This window comes from Mustela lutreola, chromosome 9 (genome assembly GCF_030435805.1).
Source record: "Mustela lutreola isolate mMusLut2 chromosome 9, mMusLut2.pri, whole genome shotgun sequence".
Taxonomy (NCBI): Eukaryota; Metazoa; Chordata; class Mammalia; order Carnivora; family Mustelidae; genus Mustela; species Mustela lutreola.
In genome coordinates this window covers 11,656,556-11,682,552 of record NC_081298.1, presented here as the reverse complement: position 1 = coordinate 11,682,552, position 25,997 = coordinate 11,656,556, and the positions used below count along the sequence as shown (strand labels likewise).

Sequence of the window (25,997 nt, the reverse complement as noted above, 5' to 3'; positions counted from 1 at the left end):
GTTCACTTAGGTTGCACCTAAGTCGTCAACAGAAGGCTCCATTTCAGTAACGGGCACAGCTGCATGATGGGAATAGGGTTCAGACTCATTGTGTGTATTTGCTTACAGAAATCTAATTCTAATCTGATGTAAACCAAATCTCCAAGCTAAGGTTGTTAGGTTACAAAAGCCAAGTGCAGAATGATCTACCGTGTTTTGTTTTGTTCAAGGGTTATACACTGCAGTGCATAGCTTACCTGTGGAAGGACTCAGGAAGCTGTTGACAGCTACCTCTGGGGAAGAAAACTTCAAGTTAAATCTTTTTATACAAAAAACTCTTTTTACCTTGAGTAAAAAGGACTCACCTAAATAAATAAAAACCCCATACCACAGAAACAGGACTGGCCTCCTTGTAGGCAGAGTCTCCATTCCCATCCTGTCTCAAGCCGGCCGAGCTGCTTCTAACAGCTGACAACAAATGCGGACCACTGATTTTCTCAATCATCGTTTTTATTAATTGGCTTTATAGGCTAAAGTGCATAGTAAAGACAAAAAAGGATATGCATACATAGGAAAAGGACATTTTTCTCACCAACATTAGAAAGACCTGAGATGCCTAAGTGTCTGTTCTAGGAACAATGGACTGAGGGAAAATGTATGCAGGCAGCAGGCCTGGGGGCTGGCTTCTGGCATGGGTCTGGGGCCTGCAGAAGCTGCTGGCATGCTAACCCTGCCCAGGCAAAAGCTGTAATAGTGTTAGGACAAAGGGTCGCACTTTGGATAGCTGCTGCTGGTACCAAATAGAAGTTTCATTCCATTCAGGACCCTGGGGAACCAGCACTGCTACGGAATGTCTCCTGCAGACCAAGAAACCTCCACCATCCCAAAGTGCCAGTCACAAGAGAGGGTAAAGGGGAATCACTCCTTAAGTTAGCCTGGGCCCACTGCATAAGCCCCAGCGCCTTTCCCACTCTTCGTGACTATGTAACTGGGTCAGGGTTAGTCACTGAAGTCTTTGTCTTATCACATGCCTCCGTCTCCGGGAGTGAGGGTGCCCGAGGAGGAGGGTGGGAAGGATTTTTGTGCTCCTTGAAAGGATAAGCAGTTCATAAACAACTCCTCTGGACCTCTGTTTATTAGGATTAAAGTTAGTCTACAAGTTAGGGCCTGGCAATTAGAATTGAGTCGGCTTCACTGAGTCCGTACTTTGCCCCCGGAGCACTGCAGAAAAAACATCTGACTGAGTCAGGACCCAGAGATACCGGCAGGCAGCGCAAGGTGGAAGCCCCAAACGTGCTCCAGGGAGGCCTTCCACTAACTTGCAGGAGAAAAAGAGAAGAAATCTGTTAACTTCGCTCTCAGTTCTGGAGGTAAAGTGCTTATTCTAGCGCAGGGGAAATCTAGAAACAAAGGTGGGCAACCCCTAAAAGTGGATCCTTAAATAGGTGCTAAGACTAAAGGACAATAATAAAAAACAAACTTCGGTTCCTTCATACGGGAGCCGATCCCAGCCCGGAGGTGGCTAGGCACAAGGCAGCAGTGCGCCATCTTCCTACATCATCCTCTGGATCTCCTCAAAGTTCATCAGGTTGTTGGCCGTGTCCGACCAGGCTGCATGCTGGGCTCCGTCCATCTCAGAAGCAAGCTGATTGCTCCTTTCCAGGGTATGATTTATGCCCCCAATCACCTCCTTACAGTCAGGACACGTGCCCCTCTGCATGGCTCCCCCACAATCGCTAATCACGTAGATGTGGCCATTGGGGCACTTGAACCAGTGGCCACGAGGAAAACCCATAGCACTGACTATCTGCACTCGTTCTTCCTCTGAGATGCCCAGGCCAGAGCAAGGAAGGATGTTTTTCAGAGCTTCCATCTTTTTCTGCACAAACTGTTCATCCTCTTGGGTGAACTTACATGTTTTCTCAAGGATCTTCCGGACACTGTAGACCTCTTCCGCTGTGCTACCTTTCATCTTCCCCTCTGCTATCTTGCAGCGGGACAGGAGGTTGACCAGGTATGTGAGCCTCTGGATTTCACTTTGGAGGTCATCCAGTTCCTGCCTGGTAAAGCTCAAACGCTTCTTGGCTAGCCACTTATGGACCTGTTCGAGTCGAATCCCCACTCTGTCCTGCTCTGAGACCTTTACCTTTTTCAGAGAATCCCACAGGCCAGCCAAGTGGTCATAGAAGCTGATGTAATTCTCGACAAGGCCCAGGTCCTTCACGGACAGATTTTTCTGGTCCAGCTTCTCCTTCAACATCACAAAATCTTCAGGAAGCAGCTGATGGAGGAGGCTCTTGCTTTCCAGTAGGGCCTTAAGTCGTTCCTGGCTGGTTGCAATTTCCCCTGCTGAGCCCTGAATCTTTTCCTTGACAATTTCAATCTCTTCCAGCCGCTGTTTGATGCTGGTTCCGTACCGCAGGTTTTTACGGATGGGCACCTGGCAGATAGGGCACACCTTCAGCCTGATGGCAACTTCGTCATCCTTCTGCTCATTCATATAGCGGTCCAAGGCTTGCACCTCAAAGATGTGGCTGCAGTCTTCTAGCTGCACAAAGCGGGCATCAGGCTCATCCTCAAAGCCAAAGAAGATCTGGGTGACTTCTTCCTGGTGGCACACCCGGCACTTCTTGGGGCATGGCTCCCCGCACAAACCAATGCAGGGGTGGCCACAAGCCAGCAGCTTAGTACAAGGCACGTAGCATGGGGGTCGGTTGCAGGGTTCAGAGCAGAGTTTGGTGCACTGGTAGTGCTGGCAGCGCCAGACACAGGGTTCCACGCAGGGGCTGCACAGTTCCCCACACTTCTTCTTGCACTGGCTGTGGACACAGCGGTTCTGGCAGGTCCGCTGGCAGGGTGGGCACTCGCCGATGCATGGCTCCTGGCACTTGTGTGAGCAGATGAGCAGGCGCTGGCAGGGCTGCTGACAGCGCTCGTGAAAGCGCCCTTCGAAGCAGCTGTGGCAGGAGCCGGGACAAGGGTGCCCGCAGTCCAGGACGGTGCTGCACTTGGTGGTGCATTTGACCGGCAGGTCATACATGAGGTCCTGCACGTTACCACATTTCACCTGCTGGCTGTGCCCACACTTGAGTTTCACGGTGACCATTTCCGAACATAACCGCACACAGTCTTCACCACAGGGGTGGCTGCACCTGTGCCCACATTTCAGAACCTTGGGGCAAGGCTCTTGGCAGCAAAAATCTGACTCAGGCATGGAACAAGGAACCATCTGTTCATGGCCGCACCGAAGAATGATTTTACGCACCTTCACCTGACAAGGCTGACACTCCTGGAAGCAAACCAGAGGGCACCGGTGCCCGTCCTGGCAGATGACCTTCTGGCATGGCTTCATACACTGGAACTCCTTGTGTGAGGAATCATAGGGGTGGCAGGCACGGGTGCAGACGTGTCCACAGCCCAGCCGGAACTCACAGGGTAGGCTGCAGCCTCCTTCAGGCACCTTTTGGAAATCAGAAGCTTTGGATACCAAGGTGTGGGTGTCGGGATGGTTCTGGCAGCACAGTCGGAGCGTGCGGCCGATCTCATTGTTCTCTCGAAGAGTGTGGATGATCTTGCTCCACAAGGGGACCTTGGCCAGCATCTGCATGTTTCCGATGCAGTACATCCCCTTCTTGGCACGGGACAAGGCCACGCAGATGCGGTTGGATATCTGGAGAAAACCCACCTTGCCTTCTTCGTTGCTCCGCACTAATGAGAGGAGGATGATGTCATTCTCTTCTCCTTGGTATTTGTCAACCACATGGACCTTGACCCCAGCAAATGTCTTGGCTGGCATGAGTTTGCGCAGGCAGAAGAGCTGCCCGGTATAGGTGGTGAGGATGGTGATCTGGGAGGGCAGGTACTCCTGGCACAGGAAGTACTTGCACAGTTCTACCACAAAGCGAGCCTCATGCTGGTTCTGGTGGCTTTTGCCTTCTTGGATTTCCTGTTCAGGAAAGTTGTGTTCCACGAAGAAAAGGTTGGAAGAGACCCCCTAGAAAGTACAATACGTGATATGTTAGGAGGCTCACTTGTGCAGTTTCCTCTATCTTCACATGTACTGGCCACTGACCCTATTCCAGGGAGAGACCGTGCAAGGCTTTCTGTATACTTTGTACCGCAACCTTTAATTTTGGAGTCAGTCAGCATATGCTTTTGGGACCATGTTAAGTAGGGAAATAGATAAAGAACTTGCCTATTTTAGTTTTCAATACATTTGTTTGATATAAATATTTAAAACATCCATCCATAATCCAACTATTATAGTCCGGGAAACAGGCAGCAGCTATGATGATGAAGATGTTGAGAGAGGCGCTAACTTACATCACTCCACTGGGCTGACTGCTTTACACACATCTCCCTCAAAACAACAATGAGATGAGGCCGCACCCGTTATTCTCACTCTACAGAAGACCCTGACATTTGGAAATGGTATTACTTGCTGAAAAGTTACAAAGCTACTAAGTGGCAGAGCTGGGATTCAATATCCACGTCTGTCTCAACTTCTGTATTATTTCTCCCCTTAATAACAAGCTTTTAGAAAGGTGCCTCTAGGGGAACCTGGGTGGCTCAGTGGGTAGAGCCTCTGCCTTCGGCTCAGGTCATGATCTCAGGGTCCTGGGACCAAGCTCCGCATCAGGCTCTCTGCTTGGCAGGGAGCCTGCTTCCCCCTCTCTCTGCCTGCCTTTCTGCCTACTTGTGGTCTCTCTCTGTCAAATAAAATAAAATCAATAAAAAAAAAATTTTAATAATTTATTTTTTTAATAAAAATATTTTTTAATGATCTACTTATTTTTTTTAATTTTTTTTAAAGATTTTTATTTATTTATTTGACAGAGAGAGGTTACAAGTAGGCAGAGAGGCAAGCAGAGAGAGAGAGGAGGAAGCAGGCCCCCTGCTGAGCAGAGAGCCCGATGCAGGACTCGATCCCAGGACCCTGAGATCATGACCTGAGCCAAAGGCAGAGGCTTTAACCCACTGAGCCACCCAAGCGCCCCTAATAATTTATTTTTTTAAAGATTTTATTTATTTGACATATCTCAAGTAGGCAGAGAGGCAGGCAGAGAGAGAGGAGGAAGCAGGCTTCCTGCTGAGCAGAGAGCCCGATGCGGGACTTGATCCCAAGACCCTGGGATCACAACCTGAGCTGAAGGCAGAGGTTTTAACCCACTGAGCCACCCAGGCACCCTAAAAAATTTAAAACATTTTTTTAAAAAGGTGCCTCTAGGGGTACCTGGGTGGCTCAGTCAGTTAAGTGTCTGCCTTGGCTCAGGTCATAATCCCAGCTCCTGAGATCAAGTCCCGCATTAGGCTCTCTGCTCAGCAGAGAGCCTGGCTCTCCCTCTTCCTCTCCCCCTGCTCGTGCTCATGCTCTCACTCTCTCAAATAAAATCTTAAGAAGAAAAAGAAACAAAAACAAAACAAAAAGCTGACTCTAGTCCCTTCTGAAAACCCTTTTCCATTTTCAGGAAATACAGCCCTCTAGGTTGTTGACAGCATCACATAAACATCAGGTAGAGCAGACTCACCTTTATCTTCTCATATCTGAGAACAGAGGGATGATTTTCCAGATCTTGGTAAATGTAAGGGGTCAAAAGCCGGGCAATTTCAGGGCGCATGCGGTGCTGAAACAAGAAAGTATGTCATTAGAAACACGGCCAGAGAACAGTTTTCCAAAGACTAGGCTGCTGGTGGAAAATCTGGAGGTAACGTGAAAAGAATAGAAAAAAAGAGAACGCAATCAGCTCCTTTGTCCAACACAACTCAACGCTGGGTGATCTCGTGGTATTTTGAAACAGAAAAGAAGTCTGACAGTCACCACATTACTAAACAAGTTTTACTTATTTATTTATTTACTTACTTATTTAATTTTTAAACCAGTTTTATTTTATTTATTTTTTAAACCAGTTTTATTTTTATGAGACCTTTCTTACTGACAGTTGGCAGGCTCCCAGGAGACTTCTCCTGGACATTTGGTAGATAATAATACAAGTCCAGCTTCTCACCTGGTAATTCAGACGGACAAAGGGAATGTTTACTTTCACCAGCCGTTCAAAGAGGGAAACCTCAAGGTTGAAATTCTTGGCTAGATCATACACATTGGCACTGGGGCGCAGCTGAGAAAAGAAACAAGTCTGAGAACTCTGTATTGACATATTTGATCCATCCATCTACCCACCGACCCACTCACCCATCAAAATGCTTTTTAAGGGGCAGATGGGTGGCTCAATTATTAAGTGTCTACCTTTGACTTAGGTCACGATCCCAGGGTCCTGGGATTGGGCCCCCAAGTCGGGCTCCCTGCTCAGTGGGCAGCCTGCTTCTACCTCTCACAAACCCCCTGCTTGTCTTCTCTCTCTGTCTGTCAAATAAATAAAATCTTAAAAAAAAAAAAAAAGTTTTTTAAGTGCCTTACATGTGCCAGGCACTGCTCTAAGTACTGACAAGCTACGGATAAAGAGCCACAAGGGCCAAAAAGGCAAGAAATAAGGGTGATGTGACAGAGTGCCCAGGGGTGGGAGTTCCTTTAAATAGGCCTCTCTGAAGAGTGACCTCTGAGTTGATGCCAGCATGGAGGAAGCTGCCTATCGTATGGAAAGCCAGCCATGAGAGGCAGTGGGAAGGAGGGCAGGAGTAGGAACACAGTGGGCAAATGAGATGGTGACAGGAGAAATCAGAGAAGCAGACTGAACCTGAGAATATTTGCTTCTGAAGGCCACTTTAAGAAACCTGCTTTTTTTCTTTTTTCTTTTTTTTTAAAGATTTTATTTATTTATTTGACAGAGAGAGATTACAAGTAGGCAGAGAGGCAGGCAGAGAGAGAGAGAGGAGGAAGCAGGCTCCCTGCCGAGCAGAGAGCCCGATGTGGGACTCGATCCCAGGACCCTGAGATCATAACCTGAGCCGAAGGCAGCGGCTTAACCCACTGAACCACCCAGGCACCCAGAAACCTGCTTTTTATATGAAGTCAATGGAAAAATCACTGGAGGGTCTTAAGGTATAGAGTAACATGATCTGATTAACTTTTTTTTTTTTTTTAAATTCGCTGGCTCCTTTATAAAGAATGGATTAGAGGAAGACAAAAATGGAAGTAGGGGAATAAGGCGCATACTGTTTCAACAGTCCACTTAAAAGGTCATTGTAGATTATAAAAGTAGCAAAGGGAACAGATAAAATTAGTGACAGTACCTCTGAAATACACCCCAAATCTAAGAGCACTTGCTGTTAAACTGAATGGGGAAGGTGCGGGGAAGAATCCCACAAAGCTACAAAGCTCGAGGACTGGTGAAGCAGAGAGGCCAGTGTCTTCCATCTGAGCGCACCCCTCCGTCCTCTCTCTCTACCTTCTAGGGGCTCCTGCCCTACCTGCTGGTGGTCCCCAATCAGAATGAGGTGCTGGCAAGCTTTGCTCAGCGTAGCAATGGTGTGGGCCTCAAGGACTTCGGCAGCCTCTTCCACAATGACGATCCGAGGCTCCACCTTCTGCAGAATCTGACGGTATTTGGCAGCACCTGGAGTCGAGAGAGAGGAGGCTCCCTGAACTCGGGCACTGGACCCTGTGACAACTGAGCCCTCGCATCTACCCAGGGCTGTGCTGACCAAGAATGAGAGAACAAGGGCTGCCGGATGGTCTCCAGAGCATCACACCCATGGGGGTCACTGTTGGGGTTCCAAATGCAGGAGCCAAGTGGGAACATTTCACCATCAGTTTCCTAAACACAGCTTGCTTTAGGAGCTTCTTGTGGCCTTTTCCCTCTAACCTGCTACAGAAGCTCCTCTTTACCTGTCCTAAGTAGTCCGACAGGAGCCTGGTGCTAGGAGTGAATGGCTGGGTCAGGTCAAATCCCCCACGCCTTCTCACCTGTGGTTGTCATTCCTACAACCTGGGCATCTTTCAGGATGTGCAGGTCTTCCTGGAGCCTCAGCTCCGCCATCCTCTCTGCTGACGTGCGGTACTGGCGCTCATAGTTGAGGATCTTTCGGCGGGTGTCGGCCTGGTACATCTGTAGCCACAGCCTGGAGAATGTGAAGAAGCAGAGAGAGGAAGATGTGTGCTCTTTGAGAAGGTGGAGGAACCCCCTTCAGTGTGTATGAAGTGGAACCTAGACCGTTGAGGAGCTTCTAGACCACAGAGAGAGAGAGGAAGGAGAGACCCAGGTTTACAGAGTCCAACATGCCTGATAGAAAGATGTGCAGAGACATGTACATAGGTGACCAGGAGCTAAGGAGGGGAGCAGGATAAAGAACAGACGTTAACTACTGAGAAGAGAGTAAGGGACCTCAAAAAGCTTCCAAGAATTTCTCGCAAATTCTGCCTGCCCCATCCGTGAGTCCCTTCCCCTAATTCTTCAGTCTTGGTTTACAAGTACAACAGATTGTGTCACTAACTCACTAACTACTCTGCTGTAAAATGTTCTAACGGCTTTTCAATACACTTCGAAAAGTGGCTTCTGATAATCCAGGCTCCTCATCTTTGCCCCATGAGGCCCTGTGGTCAGGCCCCTGCCCACCTCCCTGACCTCAGTTTCCATTTCTCTGAGCCACAGCCATGCTGGCTGCCTTCTTTCCATTTCTCAAATGGCCATATTCCTTCCCAGGTCAATGCCTTATGCATATGGTCCCCATGACTTCATCTGCTCCCCATTCCCTGCTGGCCTTGCTAATGTCTACTAATCCCTCAGATCTTGCCTCCAATGTCACTTTCCTAGACACCTCAGACCAGCTCAGACCCCATGTTAATATTCTTAGTATTCCTTGCTCCTTTCTTTCTTAGGTTCATGACCACTTGTAACTATTTGTGCAACTAATCTGTCTCCCTGGACAACTTTAAGCTCCATAAGGGTAGAGCTGAGTGTACGTTTTATCCCACGGCCGTGACCCTAGCACTCAGCTCAGTGGGGCATGCAACCAATCATCAGTTAACACTGTTGAAAGTCGTGGTGAAGCAATGGGGGGTTATGTTCCAGAACAGCAAAAGAACTCTTTGGGGAAATTACATGAGCTAGTTGGGGGAGGGTGTGGGGAGTGGGCATAATACCTATAGAGCTGCCATCGAGAATTCAGGTCCAGCTGCCAAACATCCTGGATCTCATTAGCCTCAGCCTCAGTCATGGTGTTCAGTTTGCGAAGTTCAACCTTCACTTTCTTCTTCATTTTCTTTTTCTGGCTGCGCTGGGTCTATGGACATCAATACCAGCCAGGGTTACCATCTGAGCAGAGGTGGGCCCAATTCTAAGACCAAGGTGGGGGCCAGAGCACATTAAAAAAGGAGGTGCCCCCTCGGAAGAACTTTGAATGTCTCACACTCTCCCAACTCCAGTGAAGAGTGGCTAAACGAGGGCTCTGGAGATAGTCTGCCTGGGTGCAAAGCCCCATCTACCTCTTACTACGTTGTGGGCCTCTGTGTACCTCAGCATCCCCTTCTATAAAATGAGAATAATAATGGTACATCTTCGCAGGGCTGCTAAACTGACTAAAGGAATAAATACACGGAAAGCACTTTGGAATGCTCCTGACAATAGGTACCACTGACTGTCTGTTGACCACATTCTATTTCTCATTCCTCAAACACTCGTCCTGAAAGTAGCAGACATGAATCTTTCTTGTCAAATGCCGTACAGGGCCTGCTAAGATGGTCTTTTTTTTTTTTTAAGATTTTATTTATTTATTTGACAGAGAGAAATCACAAGTAGATGGAGAGGCAGGCAGAGAGAGAGAGAGGGAAGCAGGCTTCCTGCTGAGCAGAGAGCCCGATGCGGGACTCGATCCCAGGACCCTGAGATCATGACCTGAGCCGAAGGCAGCAGCTTAACCCACTGAGCCACCCAGGCGCCCCCTGCTAAGATGGTCTTAACGCCATCAAAGTACCTTCAACAAGTAGGTGAAAGGCACCATTTAGTAGAAAGTGCTCTCCCTGGCTCTGTACTAAGACTGAGGCCATGAGTCTTTAGAAGGATTGGCATGAAAGATGGCGGTCACAGTGTTCCGTATCTCCCCCCACTTCAAAACCAAACAAATCAACTCCTCCTAAGGCCATGTGGCAGAGAGATGCCCAATCCATAATTCCATGTACTGGGATCAGACTTCATCCAGCATGTACAGTGATGCTGACCTGAACTAGAAGATCAGGTTCAAAGCTAGCAGACCAGTGAAAATTATATCCAAAGTTGCCTTTGAAGGTCCCTTAAATCATCAGTGGAGGTCAGAAAATGTCATTTTGAGTATCCAGTTCTCTACTGTCATAGCAAAGCATGGTAAATTCTGAGGACGAATTGGGTCCTACCAAAGGAAGTACCAGAGGAAAAGTCTAGGTGTTCACACACAATTCTGGCTTAAAGAGAAACATCAAATTCCAGGGTGACTGAAAGATGAGATTCCATCCAGCCTACACAGCTTGCTTCCTTCTGCTTTACTTGAATTCTCTGAAGTCTTAATGTGTTGTTCACAGGCTCATCTGTACTCGAGAAGATAATATCCACAAAAGCACCAAGCACTGAGATCCTAAGTGTCTGATCTGACTCACACATGAATTATTTCCCCCAAAGTTCAAGAGAAGCATTGGCTTCTTGTTTTTCTAAGTTGGAATTTCTTGACAAGGAACCTCTGAAACACCAGAATTTTTATACTCTTGGGAACTGGACCCCCCACCTTATACTATGGTTAGGCTGTAAAAGGGGGAAATTAAGTTAACTGTGAGGACAAGGTGAATACACTGCTGTAACAGAAGTAGGTGAAAATGAGAGGCTGCAGTTCTAACCAGAACAGACATTCTCAGGCCTGTTTCAGAGGACTTTAAGCCCCGCCCACCTGGCAGGAGTAACTGAACTCCCATTCCCCATTCTGTTAGGGATTCCAGAGGACACGAGCAAGTGAGTTTACCTCCCACTCTCCGGCAGCTTGCTCCTGCCCAGCTGTTGTTCCGGGGCCATAGTTGTCTAGCCTCATGGCCAGAAGTACTTTAGCCAACTCATGGACTGCCCCACTCTCTTCCTTCTTCCGCCGCCGGGGCCTCACCACCTCTTCCTCCTCGATCACCCGGTCTGCTTGAATTAGGTCAGCCTCCTCTGCAATCTCTATCAATGAACCCTCCTCTTCCCCTTCTTCTTCTTCCTCTTCCCCTTCTGCCTGGGCTAGGAGGAAAGCAGGCAGGACAGTGGTGAAACACTTGAAGCCAAAAAATAGCAGAAGGCACTAAGAAGAGCTCAGATGCATGAAGACATTCTCAAGGGGGTTAAGTGGTTACCTCTAGCTGGCAAAACTGGGGGAAATCAGGGAGGGAGACTTAGGTACTTTTTCATGGTATTTTTAAATACCATATAAATGTATCCCCCCCACTCTTTTCTAAGATTTTATTTACTTAAGAGTGAGAGAGAGGGAGAAGGAGCAGGGGGAGGGACAGAAGGAGAGGGAGAAGCAGATTCCCTATTGAGCAAGAAGCTGGACACGGGGCTTGATCCCAGGACTCTGGGATCATGATCTGAGCTGAAGGCAGAGGCTTAACTCACTAAGCCACCCAGGTGCCCTGAAATGTATCCCTTTTTAACAAAGATTTTACTTATGTCAAATATACAAAAGAGGGGTATACAATGTAAATGGACAATTTAAAAGATAATAAAATTTGATAAAATGAGCATCCAGGTACCTCATACCCAATTTAAGAAGAAAAATCAGCCATTTCTTGAAGACTCCTGTGGGCCTGTCTAACCTGATTTTTACTGCTCCTATCTTGCCCCCTACCTTTCTTTTAAAATAACTTTACCACATTTATAAGGTACACACACCTCTAAGCAACATATCCTCTAGTTTTGGCTTTGTTTTCTCTTTTCTTTTTTTTTTTTTTTTCACTTTTTTGAGCTCTATACCAAAGGAATAATATCGTATATATTTTCCTACAGCTTGCTCTTTCCATTCAGCCTGTTTCTGAGAGAGACTCATACATTGCCATATACACTGTGACTCATTCCTTTTCACTGTTGTACAGTATTTTATGATCCGAATGGATAGTACTTCATCCATCCATTGTATAAATGTTGATGAACATCTGAGTTCCTTCTATTTGAGTTTTTCTATTATTATGAAGTGGTTTCGACAATTAATATTCCCATTCGCAGTGCTCGCTTCGGCAGCACATATACTAGTATCCCCATTAGCAGAGTTCCTACTGCTCTATATTCTTGTCAGTGTGGGGTTAGAGCAAACTTAAATTTTTGCTAATCTGGTGTATAACAGCATCTCATTGTGGTTTTAGTTCCTCTTATTTCTAATGAGCACTCTTTGTTTACTGACCGTCAGAATTTTCTATTTTGTAAAAACAAAATCTTGCCATTTCCAACGATGTGGATGGAACTAGAGGGTATTATGCTAAACAAAATAAGTCAATCAGAGAAAGACAATTATCCTATGATCTCTCTGATATGAGGAATTTGAGAGGCAGGTTGGGGGGTCGTGGAAAAAAGGGAGGGGAAAAAAAAGAAACAAGATGGGTTCAGGAAGGAGATAAACCGTAAGAGACTCTCAGGAAACAAACTGAGGGTTGCTGGGGGGTAGGGGGGAGGGATAGGGTGGCTGGATGATGGACATTGGGGAGGGTATGTGCTAAGGTGAGTGCTGTGAACTGTGTAAGACTGATGATTCTCAGACCTGTACCCCTGAAGCAAATACATTATATGTTAATTTTAAAAAATATATATATATATATTTTTTTAATTTTTTAAAAGATTTTATTTATTTATTTGACAGAGAGAGATCACAAGTAGGCAGAGAGGCAGGCAGACAGAGAGAGGAGGAAGCAGGCTCCCTGCTGAGCAGAGAGCCCGATGCGGGACTCGATCCCAGGACCCTGAGATCATGACCCGAGCCGAAGGCAGCGGCCCAACCCACTGAGCCACCCAGGTGCCCTTAAAAAATATTTTTAAAAAAGTCCTATTTTGTGATGTGCGAGTAAAATATGTTTTATCTATTTTCCTATCAAGCTATTACTTGCCCCTCTCTGACTGATTATAGCTCTTTATACATCCTAGGTATTACTTTTGAGTTTTAACTTTACCATATTGCACCTTGAGATGTGGTTCTAGGTAGATATGCACTCTTACCTGTATTTTCAGGTCCCGCTGGAGCAACATTTTGGGTGAAGGAACCGACACCCAGGCCCAGCCACTCCAGCATCATGGATTGCTTCCAGCCCCGGAAGCAAATCCACTCGCTATCCTAAGGAAGGAATAATTATCAGTCACGAGAATTCTATGACAGAGTAAAGGAAAGGTTTCTGTGAAGTAGCAAAAGTAGTTCCCTTAAAATTTAGAGGCTATAGCTCGGAAACCCTTGGACAACTGGATCATTAAACATGTCTTGCCTAAAATTTAAAAATAAAAATTTCCTCTCCAGATAAAATCAGGACCTATGGCAATGAGCCTGCATTCGAAAAAGGCAACAAATTGCTGGAAGTGGGCTGCCACCACTTCTCTTCCAGTCTGCCAAGCCCTCTCTTCCCAGTGTCTCAGATCTAGCCTGCTTTAGTCATTTATGGATCCTGACTGACCCCTTCAGGCTTCTGGGTTTGTAACCCTAGAAGTCACCAACTCTTTTGATAAGAGAGTTACCATTTCACTGGGTTCCTGACCAGCCAATTTACAGAAATCACGTCAGTTAGTTCTTAGAATATCCCTTGAATGCAGGTGTTATTATTACCCATTTAACTGCTGAGAGAGCTGAGGGTCACACTGACCAAGGCACACAGTCAATTTGTATGACTTAGGTCTGCTGACTTCAAGGCTCTCTAGATGTGCTATGTTGCCTTGTTATGATTTTGTTTTACTTACCAATCACTTAGAGCACACTAATTATGTTAAGTGGTTTACAAATATTAACTTGCTTATCCCAATAACGTTCCCGTAAGAATTACATTGATCTCTAAGAAACCGCCATTTTTGCAAGTCAAATTTACAAATATTAGCAATTTCGTATGGCTCAACTTAATGTTATCATCATCCCCACTCTATAAAAGAGGAAACAGGCACAGAAAAATTAAGTAACCTGCCTAGAGCAAAACAAGAATTCACACCCAACAAGCCGGCTCTCAAGTCTTACTCCTGACTACTATACTCAGTCACCTCTCCTCAGGAAAAAGTACTTCTCACATTATGGCACCATCAGATCATCAAAACAGCTAAAGGTCTGGATGGCTGCTTCTGCTGGAGACTCGCTCCAAGTCCTGAGGCAAGAGAGATGCTAAGAACCCACAGGATGACCCCTACCTGTGCTGGTCCATTCATCAGGCTTTTCCAATGCTGGGGAGAGATGTATTTCTCCAGGTGCTGTTCCCGTAATACACCGCGCATGGTGCACTCCAGGGTCTGGGCCCCTTCGTGCAGCTCTTGCTCTGACTCTTTCATTTGTGTCACAATCTGCCAAGAACAGGGAGAAAGAAATGAGGAAGGAGTACCATCATCTCCTGAACTCAGTTCCTATAGTGAGAGAAAACAAAGCTAAGACAAGGACAGCAAGAAGAGAGAATAAATAAATAGACCAGTCAACAAAACAACTCCCAACAACATTATTGTTGTCTCAAAACCAAAGGATTACAATCTAAAATGTCTAAAAGACTCTTAACAATCAGTAAGAAAAGGAAATAACTAATACAACAGAAAAACAGGCCAAGGATACTGTTGTAGACACTTCTTTTTCTTGGTAATAGGAACTGAGAGGTTTTTTAAAATTTTTTGGGGGGGGAACTGAGAGTTTTGTTGGGCTACACTGCTGTCCAGCTAGAAGATGGGCTGTAAGCAAGGGCAGCTGGTGGTTCAGGAAAGTGACCTTAAAAGGTCCTGGCAGGGGCTGTTGCGGGGGTTAGGGGGGGTTTCTGTCCTTTTCCCCCCTTGACTATGAGGGCAAAGGTGACACCACAGGCCCAGCAGGGCGGACTGTTGGAAGGAACCTTTGCCCTTCACCGCTCTGCGGAGTGCCTGCCTATCATCTCTGGACTGCGTACCCGGGCAGACACTGCTCTCAAGCACATTTCCACCTTGAACTATTTCAGATAGCCCAAGCCAGAACTCACACTCATGTAGGCCCTCCGGAGGTGCATGGGGAGGCTACGGCGGAACTCCCGCTTATTCCTCAGCTCCCTCAGCGTGAACTGCTTCAGGATTTCACTGTTGCTCCTTCCACCTACCCGTACGATGCTGGTCTTCTGACACTTGTAGATGCCTGTGGGGCAAGGCAGAACACAGCAGAGGTGAGACAAGCTATGCTGGATTCTCTCAGGAGAGACCTCTGTGTGTTTGGGATGTTGTCGCAGCTGCTCCCTTAGGGAACAAACTGGAGCCTACAGGACTCTACCCCAGAGATGAAATGACCTGCAGAGCAGTAGGTGGTGCTTAAGAACACAGGGTTTAGAATCACACAACTGGGGACCCAAAGTTTGATTTCACCACCGTGGCTATATAAACTAGGGCAAGTTTCTTGAGCTCCAGTCCTTCATCTGTGACTTGAAGACAAGAAATACTTTCCTTACAGGGTATGGTCTGGACAAATGAGAGCGCAGCTGTATAGCTCCCGCACAGGTCCTGGCACAAGGTAAGCACTTAGCAAATATTCTCTATTATTCACTCTACAGGCTGTCGCTGATCGGTCACCATGTGCCAGGCATGTGCTAGGTTCTCAAGATACAGCAGGTAAAAACACAGACTCAGTTCTTAATTTGTTCTCATGTCTCACAGTCTGGCAGAGAAGATTACACATTACACAGTTTATCATAATAGCAGTAAGTACAGTAAAGACTATAAGCCCACGATGCTATAAGTATCTAACAGAGTACCTTACCTAGTTCAGGTGGGGCAGTGATCTAATTCTTGAGGATCTAATATTTAAACAGATCCCAAGAATAAAGAAGATTTACTCTAGGTTAAAGGAAGATATAGGTTGGAAAATATTATAAGCAAAATGAAAAACATGTACTTATTCATTAATGCAATTAGTATTTTTTTGAGTACCGAGTATGTGCCAGAATCTGTGAATATATCAAGAAACAGGAACAATCTCGGTGTTTAAAGCCCAGGGTAAAAACATATACAATAAATTGTTACATACATAGTAAGTTTCTGAAGAAAAAATACAAAAGGAGACTTAACCTTGTCTAGGGGCCACTGGGAAAGTCTACCTAGAGAGATATTTAAGGTGACACCTGAAGAATGAGTTGGAGCCAACCAAGCTAGATGAGGTCACTATGGCGAGAGAGGAAAAGAGAAGAAGTGAGGGGGGAGCAGCCTGGTCCAAGGGAGAAGCGGGAGGAATTGAAGACGATCGGTGCTGCCAGACTTAGGGAGAACAAGGGAAGAGGTAGGAGATAATGTTCAGAGTTAGTCTACAGCAGACCACACACAGCACTGCAGGTCATGGAAAGACTAACGACTTATTTCAAAGACAATAAAAAGCTACTCGGGGGGCACCTGGGTGGCTCAGTGGGTTAAGCCACTGCCTTCGGCTCAGGTCATGATCTCAGGGTCCTGGGATCGAGTCCCACATCGGGCTCTCTGCTCAGCAGGGAGCCTGCTTCCTCCTCTCTCTCTCTGCCTGCTTCTCTGCCTACTTGTGATGTCTCTCTGTCAAATAAATTAAAAAAAAAAAAAAATCTTTAAAAAAAAAAAAAAAAAAAAGCTACTCGGGGCGCCTGGGTGGCTCAGTGGTTAAGCCGCTGCCTTTGGCTCAGGTCATGATCTCGGGGTCCTGGGATCGAGTCCCACATCGAGCTCTCTGCTCGGCAGGGAGCCTGCTTCCTCCTGTCTCTCTCTCTCTGCCTGCCTCTCTGCCTACTTGTGATTTCTCTCTGTCAAATAAATAAATAAAATCTTTAAGAAAAAAAAAAAAAAGCTACTGAAGTTGCCAACGGTTCAATTATAAATATCTTGATAGAGGACAATTTTGCCTAGACTTACCTTCCAGAAACTGGTCCAAAGCATGATTAGTATAACACACAACTAAGATGGGGAATTTCTGGACACTAATTTGCCAGACAGGCTCATTGGTTAGAAGCGCCTGAACAATTTTTAGGCCCACGTAGGTTTTGCCTAAAAAAACAAGGAAAAAGGAGAGTTAAAAAAAAAAATTAAAAGACTTCCTAGAAGGAACAGTTATTTACAGTAAATCATTATTTTAAAAAATTTGAAGTCCTACAGTGAGATGGTTTAAGATCCAAGGAGCACAAATGGGTGTATTACAAAAGGCTCCCACACTCTTCTGCCCCCAGCCACCCCTTGGAAGCAGCCAATATTACCAGTTTCTCGTGTCACTTTCTAGAATTAGTCATTCTATGGAAATGCAAACAAATAAGAATATAGTCTTTCTCTAGCCTTCCCTTTTTTTTTTTTTAAATGGAAACAGTTGCAGACTATTTTCACAACTTCACATCTGGCTTTTTTCACTTAATGTACCTTGGAGACGGTTCTCTATCAGCACATAAAAAGAATCCCCCTCCCCTCTCTCTTTTTTCACAGCTCTAAGATATTTTTTCACAACTGTAAGGTATTTTTTTAGCCAGTACCCTCATGCAACAAATTATTTAGAAATGCTTTCTATATATCACAATAGACTTGCCTTTGTGATAGGAGGAGAAAACTCACAGAAATCAACATTGAAGTTAGAGTTATGGACTCATTAGTAAATGGCCAATATAATTAAGTCTATAAACAGATAAATTCTTATTCCCTGTCAGGCTGAGAAGGTAGCTACTGTCTTCAAAAAACTCAGAGTAAGTGAGGATGCAATATAAGATAACCAAAGACTTCAGTAGAGCAGGATAAATAATTTCTTCCTTCCGTTTTTCCTTCAAATAGTTAAGTACTGACTACCTAATATGCATCAGGCACTGGGATAGGTGCACGAAATAAATAGTGAGCAAAAATCACCACAGTTCTTGGGATGCCTGGGTGGCTCAGTCAGTTAAGTATCTGCTTTTGTAAGGCTCAGGTCATGATCCCAGTGTTCTGGGACTGAGGCCTACATCAGGCTCCCTGCTCAGTGGGGAGCCTGCTTCTCCCTCTCCCCCTGCTATTCTCCCGGCTTGTGCTCTCTTTCTCTGTCAAATAAATAAATAAAATCTTAAAAAAAAAAAAAAATGTAACATAAACTCAGGGGCACCTTGATGGCTCAGTAAATTGGGCATCTGACTCGGTTCTGGCTTGAGTTCTGATCTCAGGGTTGTGGGACTGAGCCCTGAGTTGGGCTCTGTGCTTGGGGTGGAGTCTGCTTGTCCCTCTCCCTCTGCTTCTCCCACTGCTTGTTCTCTCTCTCTAAAATAAATACGCTTTATTAAAAATTAAAAAATATCAAATAAAAATTAATATAGCCTTTGATGAAGCAAAGGTCATGCATCTTCCTAAGTCTGACCCCATGGTGTCTTCTCTAACCTTGTGATATTGATTACTATGCATACTAATGGATGCCCACTGGAAGGTCGCCATGAACTTCATAGGTAAGTCTAATGTCCATTTTAGGAGAATGTCTCTAATCAAGATACTCTAGAAACCTACAGTCAAGCTTTTCTTGCCTATCTCATAGGGCAGATGTCATATGCTCTGAAAAACTCCTACCTGTTCCCGGAGGTCCTTGAATGATAGCCAGTTCCCTCGTGAGAGCAAATTGCAAGGCTTCCATTTGGGAGTCATCCAGCTTCAAGGCTTCTTTTGAGGGCCACTGACTGAGGTCTAAGACGTTCACTCGGTGATGTCTCAAGCCCTCAGCGTTCCTCAGAGATTCTCCAGTGGCCGAGGGGTTCTTTATTAGGGGAGTGAAATCATATCTGCCCCCCATTAGCAAGTACCGTGGCTCCTTCACATAAGAGTCACACTCCACAATGTTCCTCTGGAAGGGAACGTCTTCCTCCTGGACCTCCTGGAGTCCTTCCAGGACATGCCTATAGGCCTCAAAGTACGCAGTTGTCTCCACCATGAGGAAAGAGTCCGAGGGCTGGACCTCTGCTAGCAACTGTTGGCTCTGCTCATTGAAGGACAGCTGGACAATTCCTCGGCAGAGATCTTCCTGCTCCCGGTTAGACACAGTGGCAAAAAGAAATGTTTCAAAGTTGTCCTTGGACATGCACACCAAAGATCCATAGAGCAATCGCTTGGAATTCTGCCAGCGGACAAACTTGAGCGGTTTTGTGTCAAACTGCACCTTATAGACAATGCCTGACGATGAGCACACGGGGGTGATAATCCTGGTATCAAAGTAGATTCGGATGTCATCAAACTTTCTCTTCCTCAGGCCTTGGTCTTCAAAGCTTTGGAGAAGTTCCAAAATGCCTTCTCGTAGGGGTCTAACAAAATCTTCTCTTAAGAGTCGGAAGTGGGTATCCAGATAGATAGCAGTACTGTCGTACTTTCCAGTAATGATGTTGGGACGCAGGAATGGCCTCTCATCCAAGTGCACTTCATTGTAAGTAGGGTAAATGGGCATGGTCCTGTAGCTCTCAACATGGTCTTCTGCCTCAGGCTGCACCAACGTGTAGGTGTCCACTCGTAAAGTGCCCTCTCGCCTCTTTTCCTGCAGATGTTCAATGATGGTCTGCACCTTTTCCAGGTTCTTCTCTGTCTCCTCTTCTATGTCAACCCCAGAGGCTCTCAAAGCATTCAGAGAAGCTGGCAGGAGGGAAATGAGCATGGACGTTTCCTGCACAGAGCTGGCAGGGAAGACACTTACAAGATCCTGGAGGAGGGAGATGATGTTGCTTATGTGTTCTGGATACTGGTTTCGAATATCAGGGATGGGTTCCGTGATCATCCCTACCACATAATTTGGCAGGCAGACTTTGAGGAATTTGGAGTTCTTCAATATGCCCAGGACATGGAGAACGCTCTGGCGGTCCATTTTAGAACTGCAAGCCTTCCGAAGAACCTGGCAGATGAGCTCAAGGAAATTGGATTTCATAACAGAATGAGACAGGAGCTCTTTCAGCCCTACACTTGTGGCAAGAGTGATGACCACTTCAGAAGGGTCTTTCTGCAGAAGATTTTCTAGGAACTTGTAGCCGAGCTTCTTCACCTGCTGTGGCTGTTCTGAAGGCTTTTGGTGGGGGGTCCGCCACTGTTGGAAGTTTTCGTCAGACCATGGTGGTCTGTGATTCCTTCCCTCCTGGTTGCCATTTCTCCGCCTAGCATCATTTTCCTGACCACGTCTTTGGCCTCGAGGTTCATCACTGGTGTGCCCCTCATGGTTTCTCCTTCCCTGGTGTGGGTTCCTGCCCATAGCCCCAAACCTTTCTTCTCTTTGCCGTACAGGAACAGCATGGTTGGTGGCCCTAGGCTGCCTTCCCAGCTGGTTGGCTCCTCCTCTGAGAGCATTGGCTGGTGGGTTATTAGCCTGATTTCTAGCTCTTGGTGGTAATTCTCCATCCACAGGCCCTAAAGACAATGAGAATATTGGGTAAGCACAAAAATGAAGGTGCAAGGAAATCTAATAGGACAATAATGGAAGACTCTCATTTTCGAAAATAACTAAGGAACTTAGATTTTCTTTGCAGAGAAAGTTTCCTATGAAGTCATGTAATAAGTGTAAAATAGCTTACTATGGTTGCTATATATATCATGAAAACATTGTTTTTTCAAAAGGTGCAAAAGGGAAAAAGAATAAACATTGGTTGGGGCACCTGGCTGGCTTAGTTGGAAAAGCATACAACTCTTGATCTTGGGGTCCTGAGTTCAAGCCTCATGCTGGACGTAGAGATTATTTAAATAAATAAAACTTACAAACATGTAGCCTAATACATGCTAAAGAACAAATACTTGCAGTATCTCATCTAGTCCTCACAAGCTATGATTATTTTAGAGGGTCAAAAAGATTAGCTCATTGCTTCTAGTTTTTTGCAATACCAAATGACTGCCAAAGCCTGCGTTCCAAAGCCAAACAGATCTGGTCCAAATCTTGTCCTCGATACTTCCTCACTATATAACCTTGGCCAAGTGGCATAATTTTTCTAAGCCTAAGTATCTATGTGGGTATAAAGATTAAATATTTATAAGATGCTTAGTAGAGTACCTAACACACAAAAAGTTCTCATTAATGTTATTACTAGCATTTATAGGGAATGCTATATTTTCTATTGGGAATACCCTCCTAACTTCTAGAGTCACTGGTTATACCACTGAACAATTATGTCACAGGCGACAGAGGCATCAAGTGGGATAAAAGGACAAGAGAAATGCTTCTTGAAATTTGTCCAGCATCAGACAGCAAAGTGGATGATGGGGCTTCCTTTAGCAAAATGTTTTGAGTTATGTTGGAAAGGAAACTGAAAAACGAAACTGAACTTCTGTTTTAGGAAACTCAAAAATGAAACTTAAGTTTTTCCTCCCTTTTGAAGCACAAGTTCATCCACATAGCATTATCTACTACGAATCCCAGACAAGAAGTTGTTGGGGGAGGGAGGAGATACACCCAATCCACACATGAAAGTTAACCACACCCTGTGGATGAAGCTGAACTTGTTTTCCTTAATCTGCCACTTATTTCTTAAGTAACTTGGCCAACGTACCCAAGCCCAGGTTTTTTTCGCTTCCCTTTCCTATAAAATTGATGGAGCTGACCCAACTTAAGAGAATTACTTGGAAATTTTAATTTTTATTTATTTTTTAGAAAATATTTTATTTATTCAGTTGACAGAAAGAGACATCTAGAGAGGGAACACAAGCAGGGGGAGTGGGAAAGGGAGAACCAAGCTTCCTGCTGATCAGGGAGCCCGATGTGGGGCTCGTTTCCCAGGACCTTGAGGTCATGACCTGAGCTAGAGGCAGACGCTTAACGACTGAGCCACCCAGGCGCCCCATACTTGGAGATTTTAAAAACAAAATAAGATTGTATACAATGATATGAAGATAAAAATGTTATGAATGCACATCACAGTCAAGATGATCATACCATCTCATGACATCAGATGCTAAATCCATTTTTGTACACTTTTTGTTTTGCACTTTCTAGAGAAAAGTTTATTGTGACAACACAAAGGAACATTTGATAAAATATAAATACTGTATTACTGAAACCTAAATTCTGTAAGTGTTACTTTCTTACTTACTTTTCAAAGTCAAAGTATCAGAAGAAAGTCCTCCTTCTAATATTTTGATCTGAAAGACTTGATGTTTTAAAGAATGAAAATTGTGCTGTTTCTCATTTGTTCAATTCATGCAGCTAATAAAATAAAATTCAACAGTTCTTTCTCATTTGTTTCACACCTAAACTCAGGTGACATACTGCAAATTTAGGGAAAAGCAAGAATCCATTTGGTTTTGTTTTAGAAAGTTCTAAGGGAACAATCATCATAGCAGTAGTGATGCTTTCAGAACTAACTGCTTTGGTGACTAGGGTTCTAGACACATGCTATCACATACATATCCACTAACACATATGGATGTTAAGAATCTTACATGTGGCTGGTCTGATTAAAATGTGTAAAGCAACATGTAGCACCTGGGTGGCTCAGTGGCTTAAGCCTCTGCTTTCGGCTCAGGTCATGATCTCAGGGTCCTGGGATTAAGCCCCGAATCGAATCGGGCTCTCTGCTCAGCAAGGAGCCTGCTTCCCTCTCTTTCTCTGCCTGCTGCTCTGCCTACTTGTGATCTCTCTGCCAAATAAACAAACTCTTAAAAAAAAAAAAAGATGTGTAAAACAACATATGTAACTTTGAAGACTTGATACCAAAAATAGGGTAAAAATCTCTTTATACTGATACCACCTTAAGATGATACTATTTAAGTATTTGGGGGAATAGGTAAAAATCTGAAATTAATAAAGTTCTATGATAATAAAATACATGTATTCAATTATTACAATAAAATGACGTTATTTGGATATACTCATTTAAATAGGTATTAAATTTTATTAAATTAGTGTTAAATTTCAAAAACGTATTTCATCTGTTTCTTTTTGCTTTTTTTAATGATGCTACTAGAAAATTAAAAATTACATTTTTGGCTTGATTATGTTTCTTTTCTATTGGGTGGCATTGCTCTAAATCAGCAATATTTCCAATTCAAACACCTTACACTACCTTTGTTAAAGTGAACTGTACCCATTCATCAGCTCTCTTAGGGAAAGGAGAAGGCTATTTATTTTTTTGAATCATTCATGCTATGGCTAAGGAATAAGCCATTCTTTACTGGAGAGATGCTGTCAGTCTCAGGTGCGCCTACTCATTCATACAGAACTCAATTTCCTTCCCATTAGGTAGAAAATCTTGCTCACCTCTGTGATTAGTATAGGGATTCCTGGGATTCCTTGGCCTGGCCTCCAAGCAAGGTCTTCTGTCCTCCATGCCTGAATTACATGAATTCCTTCACGTTCCCGTTACTTTCAGTTATCTGGAAATCTGCACAGATTGAGAGAGATCAGAGCCCTTGAAATACAGTATCTGGCAGAACAAAACCCAAATAGCATCAAGCCAGTCCTTCTGCCTCTACATCTTAATGATCTATTAACTAAGAGTTAAAAACGGATTTAATCATGGGTGTGAGTGTTCAACTCTGTGAATGCCCAAATATGATATAAAATGTTAAATTCACAATTTACATGATTTCAAATTCCCCTTTCCCTTTATCTCTGCACTTCACTGGGGGCAGGAGTTCACCAATTCCCATTTAAAACTACTGTTTGGTTTATGCCTTTAGCCAAGTACTTAACCAGTTGCTAGGTTTCATTTTCCTCTCCCATAAAGCAGACAAATATTGTTTCCAGGACAGAAAGTAGTATGCTTTTGTTAATCCAAAAACCATGTATTCACCACCCCACCCAGCATTTATATTACACAGTACTTTGTAGCTTACCGCATTCTATAGTTTGTAAATAATTAGTGAGCCATTATCCCTTATCCTATTCTTTGGAATGCAGCCAAACTGATTAAGCCCTCTATTCTACTGAATCAAGAGAAGGAAATCACATGTTTCAATAACCAGAGGCTTAGCCTCTACAGGACGCTGTTTCCCCCAGACCAGCGAGAAATCTTTAGTTCTTTCCCTCTCCTCTCTCTTCTACCTTAAAGGTTTTTGACAGTGATCCTCTAAGAGGACGAGGAAGCCCCTTTAAGGGAACTTCTCAGTGCAACTCACACACATCACATGAGCTGGGGCTAGGGAAAGAGTGGGTGACTCAGAGTCCTCAGCAAAGGGATTTTTGAGACTGTCCCTCTCACTGAGTTTTAAAATATTCATAGTTGGAAACTCTGAATAGATTTGGCAATATATGAGGAATAGCTTTTATCCCCATCAGAAAAGGAGTCCGTTTCCTTCCTGCTGGGAATATTGTGGGTGAATCTCTTGCCCCATCACATCAAACCTAGCTAGCTCTCAAGCGCAGATTCAGTATTTCGGTTCTTCTCCCGCACCACCCCCCCACCGCCGCCCTTAATTAAAAAAAAAAAATTCTGAGAAGAAAATGCCTTCTTTCTCTTGCTGAAAAACACTGAAACAGAAACTCAGAAATTTTCTGGGGTAAAAGAAAGGGGAAAAAAAAAAAAAAAAAAAGAAAGCAAAGGGAGGAGCAAAGAGAACAGGAAATGCCATGAAATAAAGCAGACTAAAGTGGGTTTCTTTGGGAGTCAAAGCCTAAAAGGGCAGGAAGAAGAAAATCAGTGATGGTCAAGCTGGTAGACGGGTCAAATCAGAGCAGAATGGTAATTGCCAAGGGGGTGTGTGTGTGTGTGGAAGAGACTGCGATGACAGGCCAGGGGTCCGTATGGGGGGGGTGTGTTTCTGCAGGGTCCCAAGAAGGTACTAGAAAGAAGGATGGAGGAATCACGGGCACTCAGGAGCCCAGGGGGTCCTGATGGACGTATTAGGGGGTCGAGAAGGAGTCAGGGTCGTGCGGTGGCACGAAAAAGGTGCGATGGCAAGGCTGGGCCGGGAATGGCAGAGGAGAGAGGGGGGCCTCCAGAAGAAGAGGGTCGGGCTGAGCTCAGCTAGTGGGGGTCCTGAAAGTAGGGATGGGGAACGCAGGTGCTGAGGGTTAAAGCTGGGGGTGAAGGAGGCGATGGCAGGTAAAGACCGAGGAAGATGAAGGGGGCGGCTGGGGCAGAAAAGTGAGGGCAGAGATGGGGGTAGAGGACAGAACTAACTGAGGGGTCGGAGGCAGAGGTGGCGATGGGGGGGGGGGGTCCGCCAAGAGGATAACGCGGCTGTGAGGGGGGCACCCGGGACTCTGGGGTGGATGATGGGGAGACTGGGCACCGAGGGGGTGGCGGGGTACTGAGGCGGCGGGGATGCTGAGGCGGGTATGGGGCGCGGGGGACTGAAGAGGGCGCCGGGGAGAAGCGGCGGCAGAGGCAGTGGTGGGCCGCGCAGGCGCCGGGGGTCGCGGCTGGCAGAAGCAGGTGCGGGGCCGGGGCGAGGGTCGGGGGTCACTCACTCGGCTCCGGCACGTCTTCTCGCAGCCGCCTCCGCCGCTGCGAATGAGGCTCGGGTTCGGGCCCAGGAAGGTCCGCGGCCCCACCCGGCGCAGCGCACTTTCGGTTTCCTTTCCCCGCAGACACTGGGCGGGGCGAGGGGCCGGGCGGGCGGCCGGGAGGCGGAGAAGGACGGAGGTGGGGGAGGAGGAGGGGACCTCGGGGCTGCGAGCGAGGGGGCCGGGCCCTGTGGCACTGCCCGCGCGACTGACGGGCCGGCTGGCGTCACCTAGCTCCCCCGGGCGGCGGGACCGGCGGGCTCGGGCGGACGCGGCTGAGGGGAGGGGATTGTGGGGGGAGGGTTAACAGTGCCCAAGGCCGTCGCAGGCCTCAGCCCGCCCCGGAGGAGGGGGAACCCGGCAGGCGACTTAGTGCGTGCGAAGCGCGACATGGCGGCGAGGCCGACGAGCCCCGGTGGCCCCGAGTGTACGGCGAAGGGGGAGGGGCTAGAGAGGCCTTGACAACCATTAGATCGCCTGGGGCCGGGCGGCTCGGAAACTACATTTCCCAGAGGGCCCCGCGTGCGGTGGGACGGAAGGGGAAGCGCCTCGAGTGCAGTGCGCAGGCGCGAGAGCTTCCCCTGGTTATATAAGAGAAG

General features: G+C 46.0%; 1 protein-coding gene across 1 annotated transcript; it reads right to left on the bottom strand.

Annotated features, from left to right (window-relative positions):
- Positions 1 to 471: 471 nt before the first annotated feature.
- On the bottom strand, positions 472 to 25,897 carry ZNFX1 (zinc finger NFX1-type containing 1). The gene is made up of 14 exons (XM_059132877.1): positions 25,363 to 25,897; positions 23,209 to 23,332; positions 18,564 to 20,372; positions 16,911 to 17,042; positions 15,035 to 15,183; positions 14,232 to 14,381; positions 13,071 to 13,185; positions 10,858 to 11,108; positions 9,017 to 9,156; positions 7,841 to 7,995; positions 7,345 to 7,490; positions 5,985 to 6,095; positions 5,508 to 5,603; positions 472 to 3,973 (listed from the first exon to the last, which is right to left on the bottom strand). The coding sequence occupies exons 2-14, from the start codon at positions 23,276 to 23,278 to the stop codon at positions 1,532 to 1,534; spliced, it is 5,766 nt and encodes a 1,921-aa protein (XP_058988860.1). The 5' UTR covers positions 23,279 to 23,332; positions 25,363 to 25,897; the 3' UTR covers positions 472 to 1,531.
- Positions 25,898 to 25,997: the final 100 nt, after the last annotated feature.

Excerpts from the sequence above, each read along its gene's own strand:
- ZNFX1 (XM_059132877.1), bottom strand. The coding sequence starts at position 23,278 with ATGGAGGACAGAAGACCTTGCTTGGAGGCCAGGCCAAGGAATCCCAGG. Across the intron at positions 15,184-16,910 it reads TTTGGACCAGTTTCTGGAAG|GCATCTACAAGTGTCAGAAG; the intron begins GTAAGTCTAGGC and ends CTTGCCCCACAG. Across the intron at positions 11,109-13,070 it reads AGCGGGACCTGAAAATACAG|CCCAGGCAGAAGGGGAAGAG; the intron begins GTAAGAGTGCAT and ends CTTTCCTCCTAG.